The sequence below is a fragment of the Octopus bimaculoides genome, chromosome 24 (genome assembly GCF_046866305.1).
Source record: "Octopus bimaculoides isolate indiv1 chromosome 24, ASM4686630v1, whole genome shotgun sequence".
NCBI classification, from domain to species: domain Eukaryota; kingdom Metazoa; phylum Mollusca; class Cephalopoda; order Octopoda; family Octopodidae; genus Octopus; species Octopus bimaculoides.
Genome location: NC_142951.1, coordinates 28,222,577 through 28,237,008, shown reverse-complemented (window position 1 = coordinate 28,237,008; position 14,432 = coordinate 28,222,577). Strand labels below are relative to the sequence as shown.

Below are 14,432 nucleotides of genomic sequence, written 5' to 3'. Positions count from 1 at the left end.
GAATAAGTACTAGGCTTACAGAGAATAAGTCCTGGGGGTCAATTTGCTTGACTAAAGGCGGTGCTCCAGCATGGCTGCAGTCAAATGACTGAAACAAGTAGAAAGAATAAAAAAAGAAGCAAATGTCATTTATCCCCCCCCCCCTTGATCTCTGATGTCATCTGACAACCGCCAACCAAGATGGTGTGAATCAGCCAAGCTTTTACCTGCAAGAAATAGCAACCTAAATACTTTCAAATCAGATCCCAATGCTGGATGTTCAAGGACCAAATGATGAGCAGATCTTCAATCCCAGCATCATCCTGAATCCCAAAAAGACATAATATGTCTATATAGAGCAAATGTAGACTGAGATACAGGGGTCCTAGATGGACAGACATAATTTCACTTTTATTATTATAGATTAATATTATTATAACCAATGTTTGTAAAAAAAGCTTTTCTACACCCTTTATTCTCAAACTCAATTTTCGAAGGTCTTTAGAGAGGTGGGGGTAGGGGGGAAACTGTAGAGATTTGAAGGTAAAATGGGAAACTTGGGAGGAGGAAAAAAGACAGGGTTCTTCGACCCCTGAAATATTTTTTAAGCATTTTTTTCTTTTTTAACTTAGATATTTTTGTTTGTATTTTTGAAGTCTTTATTTGTTTTTTGGGTTTTTTTTTGGTTTTTTACGGGGTTTTTTTTTTGTTTTTGCAGGGACCACGTGATGTCTTTTTTTTTTTGTTTCCTTTTAAGGCAATTTATCTAATGCTGAAGATGATGATGATGATAGAGATAGTAGTAGTAGTAGTGGTGGTGGTGTTGGTGGTGAAGGGAGCCAATTAGCAGGGATATAAGAGAGAGAGAGAGAGAGAGTGTCAAGGAAATGAAAGAGAAAACAAAGATTGGTGAGAAAAAGTGGAGGGAGACAAAAAGAGAAGTTGAAGGAATATAAAGAGAAGAGATGAGAGGAAGAGAGAGAGTGTGAGAAGAGAGAGAGAGGAATGAAAAAGAGCAGAAGTGAGGGTTACAGAAAGGGAGGTGAGAAAAAGAGAAGGGAAGGAGTGAGGGGACCAAAAACACAAGAAATAAAAAAATACATAAATTCATACAGTCAGGTATGTGCTGTTGTTGTTGTTGTTGCAGTGGTAGTAGGAGACAGTGATAGAGGCGGTGGTATATGGTGGTAGCAGAGGTGGCAGCAGTAGTAACTGTGGTGATGGAAGTAGTAACTGTAGTGATGGAGAGGAAGAGGCGGGGGGGGGGCAATATAGTGATAGAGGGGGAGGTGGGGACAGTAGCACTGCTGTTGGTAATTGTAAGGTGGTGGTAGTGAGAGTAATGACTATGAAGGAGGGAGGAGAGCAGGAGAGTAGGGGTGAGAGTTAATTTGCAAAGTGATAATAATTTACATATTTGCAGCTATGGGATAACAAAGGGAGGGAGGGAAGTTGAGTTCATCATCATCACTATCATCAACATCAACTTTAACAACAGCAGGATGGACACACCCAAAACACACACACACACACACACACACACACATACTTATCCCACTACAGAACTTTGCCCCCTTTTTTTTTTTTTTGCACAACCATAACAACATCTGCAAATGAAACGAAAGGGACAGAGATGAGATTTGGGGAGGGAGGAGTTTTGCATACAAATTAACAGGAGACTCAAATGATGAAAGTCGAGTGGAAAACAGGGAGTGATGAGTGAAAAAAGAAAGAAAAAAAAACACTTTTTTTGAAATGGGGCAGGGAAAAACAACAATATTAACAATAAGACATCAAGGTGTTTGTAGCATTTCTAATCTTTAATAACAAACATCCTACGACTAGTAGGGGTCCCTCGCCACCACTACCATCAACACCACACCCTTTAGCAGCTACACAAGCAAATATGTAGAGCAATTTTGCTAAGCTGCATCTTATCCTCTCATCTGAGACGCACACGCATGCATGCACGCACACACACAGTGGAGATGTATATAGAAGTAGATTGTACAACTGCCAAAGTAAGGTGCCATGTATGACCATCACCACCGACAGTGCTGCAGTCATGACTTACACCAATCATCAGATACAAACTAAAAACTCGGTCGACTCGCTTGGTCATTGAGAACGGAAAACTAAGAGGGCCTGGATTAAAAAACTCAACAGCGCAGCACCCACCAGACACAAGACCTGAACTGCTGATTTCTAGGATCAACCATATGGGGGACCCCCGTTTCAACCACAGCTCAGCCTTAATAAAAAAGGACGCATACCCATAACCGACTCACATACACAGGTAAGTGAACTGAGCAGCCATATCAAAGATCTAAATACCTTGACAACAGGTGACAATACAAACGACTCACTTATTAAGTATCGTATCTACACTGTGAGCTCTTGCTGCTAAGCATTCTCCAAGCCACCACCTCCTCCTCCTCCTCAACCAAAGTTTGATCAGATAAATAAGACAATGACAACAGCAACCTAGTTTAAGTCTTAAATACAATGTTGAGAAGCCAATGTTATATATATACAATAATATATAATAATATATATATATATATATATATTAATATATTTTATTATATGGATTTATTTTCTCCTAATTAATAAATAACTCGGACAAAATAAATTGGTTAATAGATACCAGGGTAGCAAAGATCACAAAATGACTGTGGTGTAACTCCTGTTTATGAGGTAGAAACTCCTTGTTATTTTGGGTACTTGAGTATATATAAATTTAGTGAATGGAGTAAAACGCATGCAGTTAACATAAGCGTTTTACTCCATTCACTAAATTCATATATATATAATATATAATAATTTTATATAATAAAATATATAATAATTTTTTACATAGTCTCCACAAGGTCAGTAATTTGAGAGAAGGGAAGGAACAGTACCATGGTCACATGACTGGACAAACCCACCAAATGCTGCATCGATTGTGTGCAGTGGTGGAGATGCAAATCAAGAAGCAAATTAAAGCATCGCTTAATTGGATGTGCTTGCCTACAAGATCGTTAGACAAATCTCTTCATGCATGAATGACAGGGATTCATGCAACAAATCCACTGCAGCCAGTACGTCATGCATGACGGCACTGATGGTCTGCAGCTGCTGGCAACACTCCAACGACCAGCATCACCACTGCGCGCAACTCCGAAACGGCCACAGGACAGCATTCTTACAACTACTACCGCTGTACAAAACACGATCAGTCACCTTTTGTAGCCAACCACAACCACCACCACCACCACTACCACTACCACAAATGACATTCCTACTGCCATGACCACCACCACCACTGCAGATACAAGCTCCTGTCGCAGCTACAAGTCTGGGATACAAACAAAAACACGAAAAATTTCAAGGGAGGAGGAATCGAGGAATGAAGAGGAAATGAAGTAAGAGAGGTGAGGAAGGGGTCAGAAAGAGGAGGGGGTCAGAAAGAGGAAGGGGGCATAGCATGATGGGAGAGGGGGGAGGTGTAACTCATCCTAGTGACCAAAGTAAAAAAAAAAAAACGAAAGAAAGAAAGAATCTAGTTAGCCACACATGTATGTGGGAGCAGAGGTCGATTGTGACCTTGTCACCATCTCTATAATCATTATCGTCATCGTCATCATCGACACTGCTGTCATCATCGCCATCGTCCCCTTTATCTTTACAACAGCCACCACATTTGTCATCATCATTATCATCATCATCATTACTGGTTTTGAACAATTACCATCCACAACGAGGTTCTGCTGCTGCTGCTGTTGGTGGTGGTGCCATTGCTGCTGCTGCTGTTGTTGTTGTTGGTAGCAGTGATGGTGGTTGGGATGACGACGACAACGATGATGAAGATGATAGCAGTGGCAGCGTTGGTGAGAGCGGTGGTGTGGGTGGTGTTGCTCGGAGCCACAGCCCCGCCTGGGTGGGTGTCATTCCCATTCAGTGTTGCTGGGTGGCTTCGCCGTTAAATCGTACAGAACTCGAGAGATTCCAGGAACAGTTAATATGGCTTCTGTCATCTTCTGAATAACCTAATTACAGAAATAGATTGGGGAAAAAAAAAGAAAAGAAAAGAGATTACACATACAATGATGATTAGATGCTTTTATGGTTTCACTTGTTTCAGGCATTTGACTGTGGCCATGCTGGAGCACCGCCTTAAATAGAGAGTTGAGGGACAGTGTCCCACAGCAGTAAACTGTTCCTCTACACCTGGCTGTTCCAGCATCACTGACAGAACCTTGACGATCTCCAGAATATGAAATAACACACTTGGAGGATCAGATAAAATTCTTATTTCATTATTACCCACAAGGGGCTAAACATAGAGGGGACAAACAAGGACAGACAAAGAGATTAAGTTGATTACATCGACCCCAGTGCGTAACTGGTACTTAATTTATCGACCCCCCCAAAAGGATGAAAGGCAAAGTCGACCTCGGCGGAATTAGAACTCAGAACGTAACGGCAGACGAAATACCAATAAGCATTTCGCCCAGCGTGCTAACGTTTCTGCCAGCTCGCCACCTAGTACTTATTCTATCACACACTACACCAGTTGTACTGCACTTAATAGACTCCAGATTCATGCTAATAGCAGGTTCCGGGTAAGGTGAATAATGAATAATAACAGATGGATAATGGTTCATTCACTACAGTTGTCTCCAATGATTTTTTTTTATTGATGAAAAGAGATATAAAATCACATGAGAGAAACTGTTTTCATCAGGTGAATATACAAAAGAATCTTTTGACTATTACTGGTCAGGGAATCATGAAGTGGCACAAACTGGTGATTTTTGGAATGTCTTTTAAATGCATAATTCACGAATATTCACCTGATGAATTTCTAGCCATCAATAAAAAAACTTGTTGGAAACAGCTGTAGTGAATGAACCATTATCTGTCTGTCTGTCTGTCTGTATATATATATATATATATATATATATATATATGTATGTATATATATATACACACACACACACACACACACACACACACACACTGTGAATAGGTATTACACTTGAAAAGTAATTTGAATGCTGAAGGGTTAAATCAACCCCAGTATTTCATGATTTTTTTAGTGTGTGTGTGTGTGTGTGTGTCTATAAGTCAGTGTTTGTCCACCACCACCGCTTGACAACCAGTGTTGGCGCATTTACATCCCTGTAACTTAGCTGTTTGGCAAAGAGACTGAGTTAATAAGTAACACGCTTTAAGAAAAAGAAAAAAAAAGTAGTGGGGGTCAATTCATTCAACTAAAAGATGAAGGTGGTGTCACAGTATGGCCACTGTCTCAAACAAGTAAAATATATATACACACACACACACACACACACACACACATACTTGAAGGGGTGCAGAAAAGTTCCTGGCTTTGGGTAAAAGAAAATACAGGAGGATCAGTTAATTATGGTCTTATTCAACATATTCCCCTCCCCTCAGATTCACCTTTATTACAGCAGTCCTTCAGTTTTACTAAGCCCTGTAAAAGAACTTGGAAGGTCGGGCTTCTAACCAGGCTTTTCACGACACCCTTGAAGCCAGGAACATTTCAGCATCCCGTCATATATGCATGGTAGGAGGAGCAACAATCAAAGTCTAGAGAAATGAAAACAAACTTACATCTTCAGGTATATGTACCCCGGGTGTGGCTGGCACTCCAGTCATGATGTCGGTGGATATGAATGTACGGATGATCACTGATCTCTGGCACGATGGCTGGTGGTTGATGGGATCGCGGTCAAAGTGGAGCGGCGCTAGGATGATGGGCATCTGTGAGAGACGGGTCACATAGGCAGAGTCATGCAGCACCTTGGTTGCCACGTAGTCGGCTTGGCGCAGCGTGCTGAGTACGCCATCTGTGAGAAAGGTTGGTGTCACATCTTCAACGGGAAATCGTACTTGGCCTCCAAACACAGACACGACTCTTGAATAGTGGGGGAAAAAAAAGGAAAACAAGAAATAAAGGGATTAATGAAAACAATCCTTAATCTTTAGCGTTTAAGCCAGTCATATCTGGCCAAAATATTCTATTCATTTTAAGTTAAAACTGACCAGATCCAACCTCTAACACCTACCCTACAATGTCATTCTAAAAAAAAAATACAATCACATCATTGTAATATTGAAGCTACAAGATAATGCCTGATTGACTCAAATGAGAGAGAAGTTAGGCATAAGAGGAATTAGTTGCTGTGTGCAGGAGAGAAGACTGCGCTGGTTTGGTCATGTGATGCGGATGGATGTTGACAGCTCCATAAAGAAGTGCCAATCTCTCAAAGTAGATGGAACACATGGAAGTGAAAGAAGACCTGGGATGAAGTACTGGAGAACAACCTCAGGATGCTGAACCTTTCAGGCGAGATGTCTGGCACCTTGTTGTACTCAAGAAGACCCGTACTCCACAGCAGAAGCATCAAGACTAGTCCCTCTGGTGGTGTAAAGCTCTTGCAGCAGTGCAACATAAAAGCGCCCTTTTGATAGCACCCTATGGAGAAGGGGCCTGAGGACTCTGCCCCCCCCCCCCCCCATGACTAACCCCAGAATAGTAGGCAGAGATGATGGAGGGATGAATGGATGTAAACAGAAAGAACCACAATTTCTCTTTTTTATTATAAGCAAAAAAAAAAATAAAATAACACAAAATTGCTGATCTTGTTTTTGTTTTGTCCCAGGTTAAGGTATAATCTAACAGAATTATAATAAAAGCCACTCCAGCAATGATCACCACATTTATTTATTTATTTATTTTTTTTTTTTTTGCTTTTTAGACATATCTATGACTACATCAGCTTTGTTATTTTAACCAAGTCAACTCTAGGAAGACCTATGATCAACGGTGACCATCGGGGCATGGTACCACATACACTGAATAGAAGGAAAAGAAAGAAAAAAAAGGAAAGAGAAATAAACAAAGAAACGAAAATAGAAAAAGGAAGAAAAAGAGAAAGAATGGAGGATGGCAAAAAAGGAAAGAGAGAAGCAAGAAAAGAAGGAAAGCAATCAGGAATAAAGAATTAATTAATCGTTCGTTTACTAACCTGTTGATATTGTGACATATTTTAGGGATCAATTTAGCCATTGTTAACAAGTTGTCCCATTTAGGTTTCATGTCGCTTGACAAAGCTGCTACATAACTGTACGTTCTATTGTCACCCTGGAAAAGACAAACAGACAGATACATTGATAACAAATAGTCATTCTCTCATTCCATCTTTTCTGTTTCTCTATCCTATTCTGTTTTTCATATTCACCTTGTAGCCTCTCTCTCTCTCTCTCCAGACAGGTAAGCCATGTATTCACCTCTTCAGCAACACACCTACACCTGTCCTTTTATCTTTTAGTTGTACCAGTCATTAGACTGTGGCCATGCTGGGGCACATCCTTGAAAAATTTTTAGTCTAAGCATTTTAGTCTAATTTTTAGCCAAGCCCAGTACTTATTTTGTAAAGATATTTATTCTATCAGTCTCGTTTTGCCAAACCACTAAGTTACAGGGACATAAACACACCAACACCAGTTGCCAAACAGTGGAGGGAGACAAACACAAAGATATATACAAAAGGCTTCTTTCAGTTTTTGTCAACTAAATCCACTCACAAGTCTTTGATCAAAAGCAAAGTTAACCTTGGTGAGACTGTAATGTACAGAACCAGAACAAACGCTGTACTGGAAAGAATTTCATCCAACATTAACAATTTTTTAAAAATCCATCACAATAACAACAACAACACTTTCTACCATAGGCACAAGGTCTGAAATTTTGTAGGGAGGAGCTCTTCTACAGAACAGGCTTATATTTTATTACAAGTGCAGAAATGCATATGGTCACTCATAACTGAAGGAAGGACCCTAATATATAACATGTTATCAAAACCAAATAACCCTTTAGCATTTAAACCAGCCATATCTGGCCAAAATATTCAACCTCTTTTATACTCAAACTGGCCAGATCCAACATCTCACACCTACTCTACAATGCCATAGCAAAAATAAAGTTTGGCATTAGGAAGGGAATCCAGTCATAGAAACAATGCCAAAACAGACAGGGAGCCTAAACAGCCCTTCAGCTGCTCAGCTCCTGCCAAACCCATGCCTGCATGGAAAACGATTGTTAAATGATGATCGTTGAAATCTTGAAGCTACAAGATGATAGGCGATTAATTCAAGACAAGGTGAATAAATAAGCATTACGTTTGACAGAGTAATCTGAATGCGAAAGGGATAAACAGAGCCAAATCACACTCACCTGCACTCCGACACTCTTGATAGGAAGGAGCATGGCAACAACAGTCTGTGATTCTGTGATGCGCACCAAGTCAGCTTGTTCTTCCACAGTGGTGCAACTTTTCACCTTGTTTAATAGTGAGTGAGGCTGAAAGAGAAAATTGAAAAACTGACTCAGAAAACTAAGACATCGCTAACTTATTTCTTTACTGCCCACAAGGGGCTACACACAGAGGGGACAAACAAGGACAGACAAACGGATTAAGTCGATTATATCGACCCCAGTGCGTAACTGGTACTTATTTAATCGACCCCGAAAGGATGAAAGGCAAAGTCGGCCTCGGCGGAATTTGAACTCAGAACGTAGCAGCAGACGAAATACCGCTAAGTATTTCGCCCGGTGTGCTAACGTTTCTGCCAGCTCGCCGCCTGACATCGCTAACTTAGTATATTTAACGACAAGGGGAAATATTACACACACACACACACACAAATGCACATATGACAGACAGACAGATCGAGCTACTATCATTGGCATTAACTCATATCCGAATAGTTAATCTGTAGTGGGTGATTGAGCTTCTTGGGTATTACACTGCATGGAAAGATGACCTTGACATAAGAGCCACCAGCAGATGGCTCCACACTAGGCGTTTCCAGCTGACCAAGCCTACCCCCATCACCCAGTTTGTCATCACTATTGGACTTAGGGAAGGGAGCAGAGAGGCTCGTTGCTCAAGTCACAGATGGCCTTCACGTGATTTAATGTAGGGTGGACCATGTATTGCGATCACAAGTCTCACACACTTGGCCGCTCACCTTTGCCAGCAGCACCACTGAAATTCGTGACATGTTGGATCTGGTTAGGGTGGTTGCAGCAGGCAGCCAAATGACTTGAGATCTGCCTTGTTCACACCACTGCACACGGCATCTGTGGGTTCATATTGGAGTTTCCTTCTCCTTGATGGACTGCCTTCCAGGCTGACAAGCTCCATCCACCCAAAAGCACACATGCTAGTTAACCCATAGCTGAGGGCCTTTAACAAGTGCTTCTACTCCAGGTCAGAGTAGAACTGAGAACAATAGTGGCTAAGAGGTGATGTCACACTCCTCAAAACCCCAAGCACTTCAATACCAAGGTCCCCACTACTGGATGCATTTTAGTTTTACCCAGGACATAAGCTACCATGTAGAGGTTTTGTCAAACTCATTTGGATGGAAATTGTTGCTGTTTAAATTCATGGCATCCATGATCAGGTAGATCTATGATCAAGGGCATTCCAGTCATGACAATCCTACCATTTCACAAGTATACCTTGGAATACATTGACTAATGTGTTTTCATTTTAAGATGATAAGGTGCACTTTGGAGGGAGGCTTGACTGCTATTTCTAGCAAGACAAATAACTGCATAGAAGCTCCTTCGTTGGCTGGAATATGATATTGGTGGAGAAGAATAGCAGTTATACAAAAGATTAAATAAATCAAACCCAAAAAATATTTTTCATTACATCCTTGTGCTCCAGCATGGCCACACAATAAAAAAAAAAAAAAGCAACTCAAAATAAGTTACCGTTTTCAAAGAGTTGCTATAGTCACTTATGATTTTCAATAACTGGTTCGTTTCTCCAAATTCTTTGTCTATATAACGATCTTCTGCACACAAGATCCTTATGGATAATCCAGGCCCTAGAATTAAATAAAAAAATATATATAAGAAACAACAACAACAATCCTCCCTACTATAGACACAAGGCCTGAAATTTTGGGATAGTCCATTATATCGACAACAGTACTCAACTATATATACAAAGACTATACTACCAACTGGGAATTAATTTGTACTGCAAAACTATACAGACCTGGAACTAATAAATGTGACCTATTTTTAGAAGAATTTTACCAGATTTTTACAAGGGTTAGGGTTATCCAAGGGTAATGTAATAAATTCTAGACAGGAACAAGCTTTGAGATGCTTGCACATGAGGAAATTCACATTTGCCCAGTATAAATGAATAATAAACATTTAAACAACAGAATGGTTTGAAATAAGAGACTATAAGTGATTATCACGTCTAACTTTGTCCCCTCTATGTTTAGCCCCACTGTGGGCAATTAAGAAATAAACATATACACACACACACACACACACACACATATATATATATATACATACACACACAAATATATATATACACACAGATATATATACACACACACACACATATATATATATATATATACACATACACACAAATATATATATATACACACAGATATATATACACACATCATCGTCGTTTAACGTCCGCTTTCCATGCTAGCATGGGTTGGATGGTTTGACTGAGGACTGGTGAACCAGATGGCTACACCAGGCTCCAATCTGATTTGGCAGAGTTTCTACAGCTGGATGCCCTTCCTAATGCCAACCACTCCGAGAGTGTAGTGGGGGCTTTTTACGTACCACCAGCACGAGGGCCAGTCAAGTGGAACCGGCATCAGCCACGCTTGAATGGTGCTTTTTACATGCCACCGGCACAAGAGCCAGTCCAGCGGCACTGGTAACGACCACGCTTCAATGGTGGTCAATCAATTCTTCTTTTAAAATATACATTTTTATGTTTCTCTCCTCTGAATCCATTCCTCTCTCGCTCTCTCTCTCTCTCTGTTGTGCTGAGTCCAAAGTATTGCAATATTCTGGTAACTCAATTGCTTTATTGATCAAGTTACCCTCAAGAGACGTTGCTATGGAGACCGGCGTTCGTTCTGAGATCGTCTGCGAATGGCTTCGAGACGCCGAGTCTCAAAAACGACCAAAAATGGCGAAGATAAGCCGAAAGCAAATTTAGGAAATAATCTGTAAATTCGCCACAAAGGGCAGGTTTCCCGTGCAAACGAATGCATCAGTTATTGCACAACTTTGACATAAAAAAAATATAATCCGCAAAACAACTTTTTAAGGCAATAAAAAGGGTTTAAAACTATAAATGTTTGACCCGAGCTCAAAAACGAAATAAAAAAATTCGTGGAAAAAAAAAACTGGGAAAGAATTGGAACGAAAAGAAAAAAATGCACGCGCTGGCGAACGGGAGTGGGTTGGGGAGAGGACTGGGAACGTTCACATTGTCAGTCCATGGCCTCTGAACTAGAAATGTTTGACCCGAGCTCAAAAACGAAGACAAATTCGTGTAAAACAACTTTGCTGGGGGGAAAAAAAAAAAAAATACGCGCTCGCGCATATCTGTGTGTCTTTGTATATGTGTTTGTCCCCACCCACTGTCTGTCTCTCTCCCTCCCTCTCTCTCTCTATCCATCTATTTGTCTATCTATCTATTTATCTATTTATTTATCTTTCTGTCTGTCTGTCTACCGTAAATCCTTGAGTATAAATCTGCATTTTTTCTCCAAAATTTAATAGTCAAAATCCCTAGTGCGTACGATATACGAGGTTAAAAATGAAAAATATTCGTAAGATCGCCAAAATGGCGATCTTACGGTTTGAGGTAAAACGCATCGAATATATTATGGGAGTTTGTCAGATTTCGTCTGAGGGAAAGAAAAATTTGTGGTGTAAAGGAGACAACTCTGTCATAGTAACGTGTGTGTGTGTGTTTGCTTATTCATGTGTTTGTGTGAATGCGTGCGTTCATGTGCGTGTATGTGTGTTTGTGTGAATGCGTGTGTTTATGTCTGTTTGTGTGAATGCGTGCGTTCATGTGCGTGTATGTGTGTTTGTGTGAATGCGTGCGTTCATGTGCGTGTATGTGTTTGTGTGAACGTGTCCATTCATGTTCGTGTGTGTTTGTGTGAATGCGTCTGTATCTATCTATTTATTTATCTGTCTATCTTTCATTCTATCTCTCTCTCTCTATCTATCTGTCCACCTATCTATCTATCCATCTATTTGTCTGTTTATCTATCTATCTATTTATCTATTTATCTTTCTGTCTGTCTACCGTAAATCCTTGAGTATAAATCTGCATTTTTTCTCCAAAATTTAATGGTCAAAATCCCTAGTGCGTACGATATACGAGGTTAAAAATGAAAAATATTCGTAAGATCGCCAAAATGGCGATCTTACGGTTTGAGGTAAAACGCATCGAATATATTATGGGAGTTTGTCAGATTTCGTCTGAGAAAAAGAGAAAAATTTGTAGTGTAAGGGAGACAACTCTGTCATAGTAACGTGTGTGTGTGTTTGCTTATTCATGTTTGTGTGAATGCGTGCGTTCATGTGCGTGTATGTGTGTTTGTGTGAATGCGTGCGTTCATGTGCATGTATGTGTTTGTGTGAATGCGTGCGTTCATGTGCGTGTATGTGTGTTTGTGTGAATGCGTGCGTTCATGTGTGTTTGTGTGAATGCGTGCGTTCATGTGTGTTTATGTGAATGCATGCGTTCATGTTCGTGTATGTGTGAATGCGTGCGTTCATGTGTGTTTGTGTGAATGCGTGCGTTTATATTCGTGTATGTGTGAATGCGTGCGTTCATGTTCATGTATGTGTGAATGCATACACGAACATGAACGCATGCATTCACACAAACACACTATGGGAGAATTTACGCAAAAAAACAACAGATGAAGACAGGTGGAGGTATTAGTTTAACGCTCGGGAATAGAGAAAGTCTTTAACGTTTCGAGCCTACGCTCTTCAACAAAAAGGAACACAGACAGAAATAAGGAGAAATATAATGCATTCACACAAACACACTATGGGAGAATTTACGCAAAAAAACAACAGATGAAGACAGGTGGATGTATTAGTTTAACGCTCGGGAATAGAGAAAGTCTTTAACGTTTCGAGCCTACGCTCTTCAACAAAAAGGAACACAGACAGAAATAAGGAGAAATATAATGCAAATGCTAAAACAATAAAATAAAGGATGTTGTTTTTTTACCTGGGGGAGCAGATGGGTTCCCCATTTTGGTCAGTTTGACAACAGAGATGACCACTGTCATCTTTGAGTAGATGGTAGATATAATGACCCTCGGTCATCCAAAGGGGGTGGCAGAGACTGACCAGGTCTAGCTTGAAGTTCTCCTTGTAATCTATATCTTCCATTGCATCCGGCCATGAGATAACCATTGGGGTGTGACCAGAAGATTTGACCTCTGACGCAATCACCACTACCGTCTATCTGTGTTGGTTTGGATGGGTTAGCTGAGCTGGTTGGCAGACCAGTTGGTTGGTCTGATGGTCGGCTGGTTGGACGGTCAGTGTCAGTCGGATGACTTCCTTCCTCACTGCACATACACATATATATGTACGCATACACACAAACACATATGTACACACACCACATATTTATATATTCTTGAATAGACTGGCCCTTCTTTATAGCAAATAAGAATGGATGAGTACACCTACCCAGATGTCTTTACAGGGTTAAAAAGTATAAAGAAAATTAAAAACCTGAAGCAGACGTAATTATAGGTCAGAGGTGACTACCGTTCATTCTAAACCATAAACCTAACAAAAAATGCCAAACAGCAACAATGAAAAGATGAACTCACCAGGGAAAGGGTGTCTCTGTAATAATTCTGTAGGGAGACCCAAATTTTTACCAATCAGCCTAACTTCATCCTTGTGGAAATCTTTCAGAGGTTCAACTACTCGACCCTGCAAAAAGAAAAACATATTCTTACTACTACTACTACTACTATTGTTATTATTAACAGGTGAACAAACCTACACCTGTCCGTCCTCTTTCTTGTTAACTCTCTGTGGGTAACCATGCATCTCCTCTACATCACACCTGTTTCTGCCCTTATTCTTGATCACTCTCTCTCTCTATCTCCTCTTGCTCTTCCCTCTGGCTAGGAAACCATGTATCTCCTTTACAGTAGCAAACCTGTTTCTGCCCTCTTTCTTTCTAGCTGGGTAACCATGTCCCTCCTCTGCAGCAAGATATCTGTTTCTGCCTCTCTGTCACAGTCTAACTTTTCATCATCTGACACAAGATCACCACCTCCAATTCCCCCCTCCTCTCTCAAAGATTCCTTGTCTTGCAGGTTACTTGGTGACCCTGGCAGTGTTGGTGCCACTTAAAAAAGCACCAAGTTCACACTGTAAAATAGTTGGCATTTGGAAGGGCATCCAACTGTAAAAACCTTACCAAAACTAACCTTGCCCGTGTTGGTGCAAAGTAAAAAGCACTCAGCCCACTCTACAAGGTGGTTGGTATTAGGAAGGGCATCCAATCGTAAAAACCATGCCAAACCAG

At 40.5% G+C, this 14,432-nt stretch overlaps 1 protein-coding gene across 1 annotated transcript in view; it reads right to left on the bottom strand.

Annotated features, from left to right (window-relative positions):
• Nucleotides 1–3,324: 3,324 nt before the first annotated feature.
• The window catches only part of LOC106877610 (GMP synthase [glutamine-hydrolyzing]), a 33,437-nt gene continuing 22,329 nt past the window's right edge, over nucleotides 3,325–14,432 (bottom strand). Inside the window, exons 12-17 of the mRNA XM_089340996.1 lie at nucleotides 13,723–13,828; nucleotides 9,782–9,897; nucleotides 8,231–8,356; nucleotides 7,023–7,138; nucleotides 5,605–5,908; nucleotides 3,325–4,010 (exon numbers count right to left, since the gene is read on the bottom strand). Coding sequence (XP_089197122.1) covers nucleotides 3,909–4,010; nucleotides 5,605–5,908; nucleotides 7,023–7,138; nucleotides 8,231–8,356; nucleotides 9,782–9,897; nucleotides 13,723–13,828 — 870 coding nt within the window. The 3' untranslated portion in view covers nucleotides 3,325–3,908. The remainder of the gene's footprint in view (nucleotides 4,011–5,604; nucleotides 5,909–7,022; nucleotides 7,139–8,230; nucleotides 8,357–9,781; nucleotides 9,898–13,722; nucleotides 13,829–14,432) is intronic.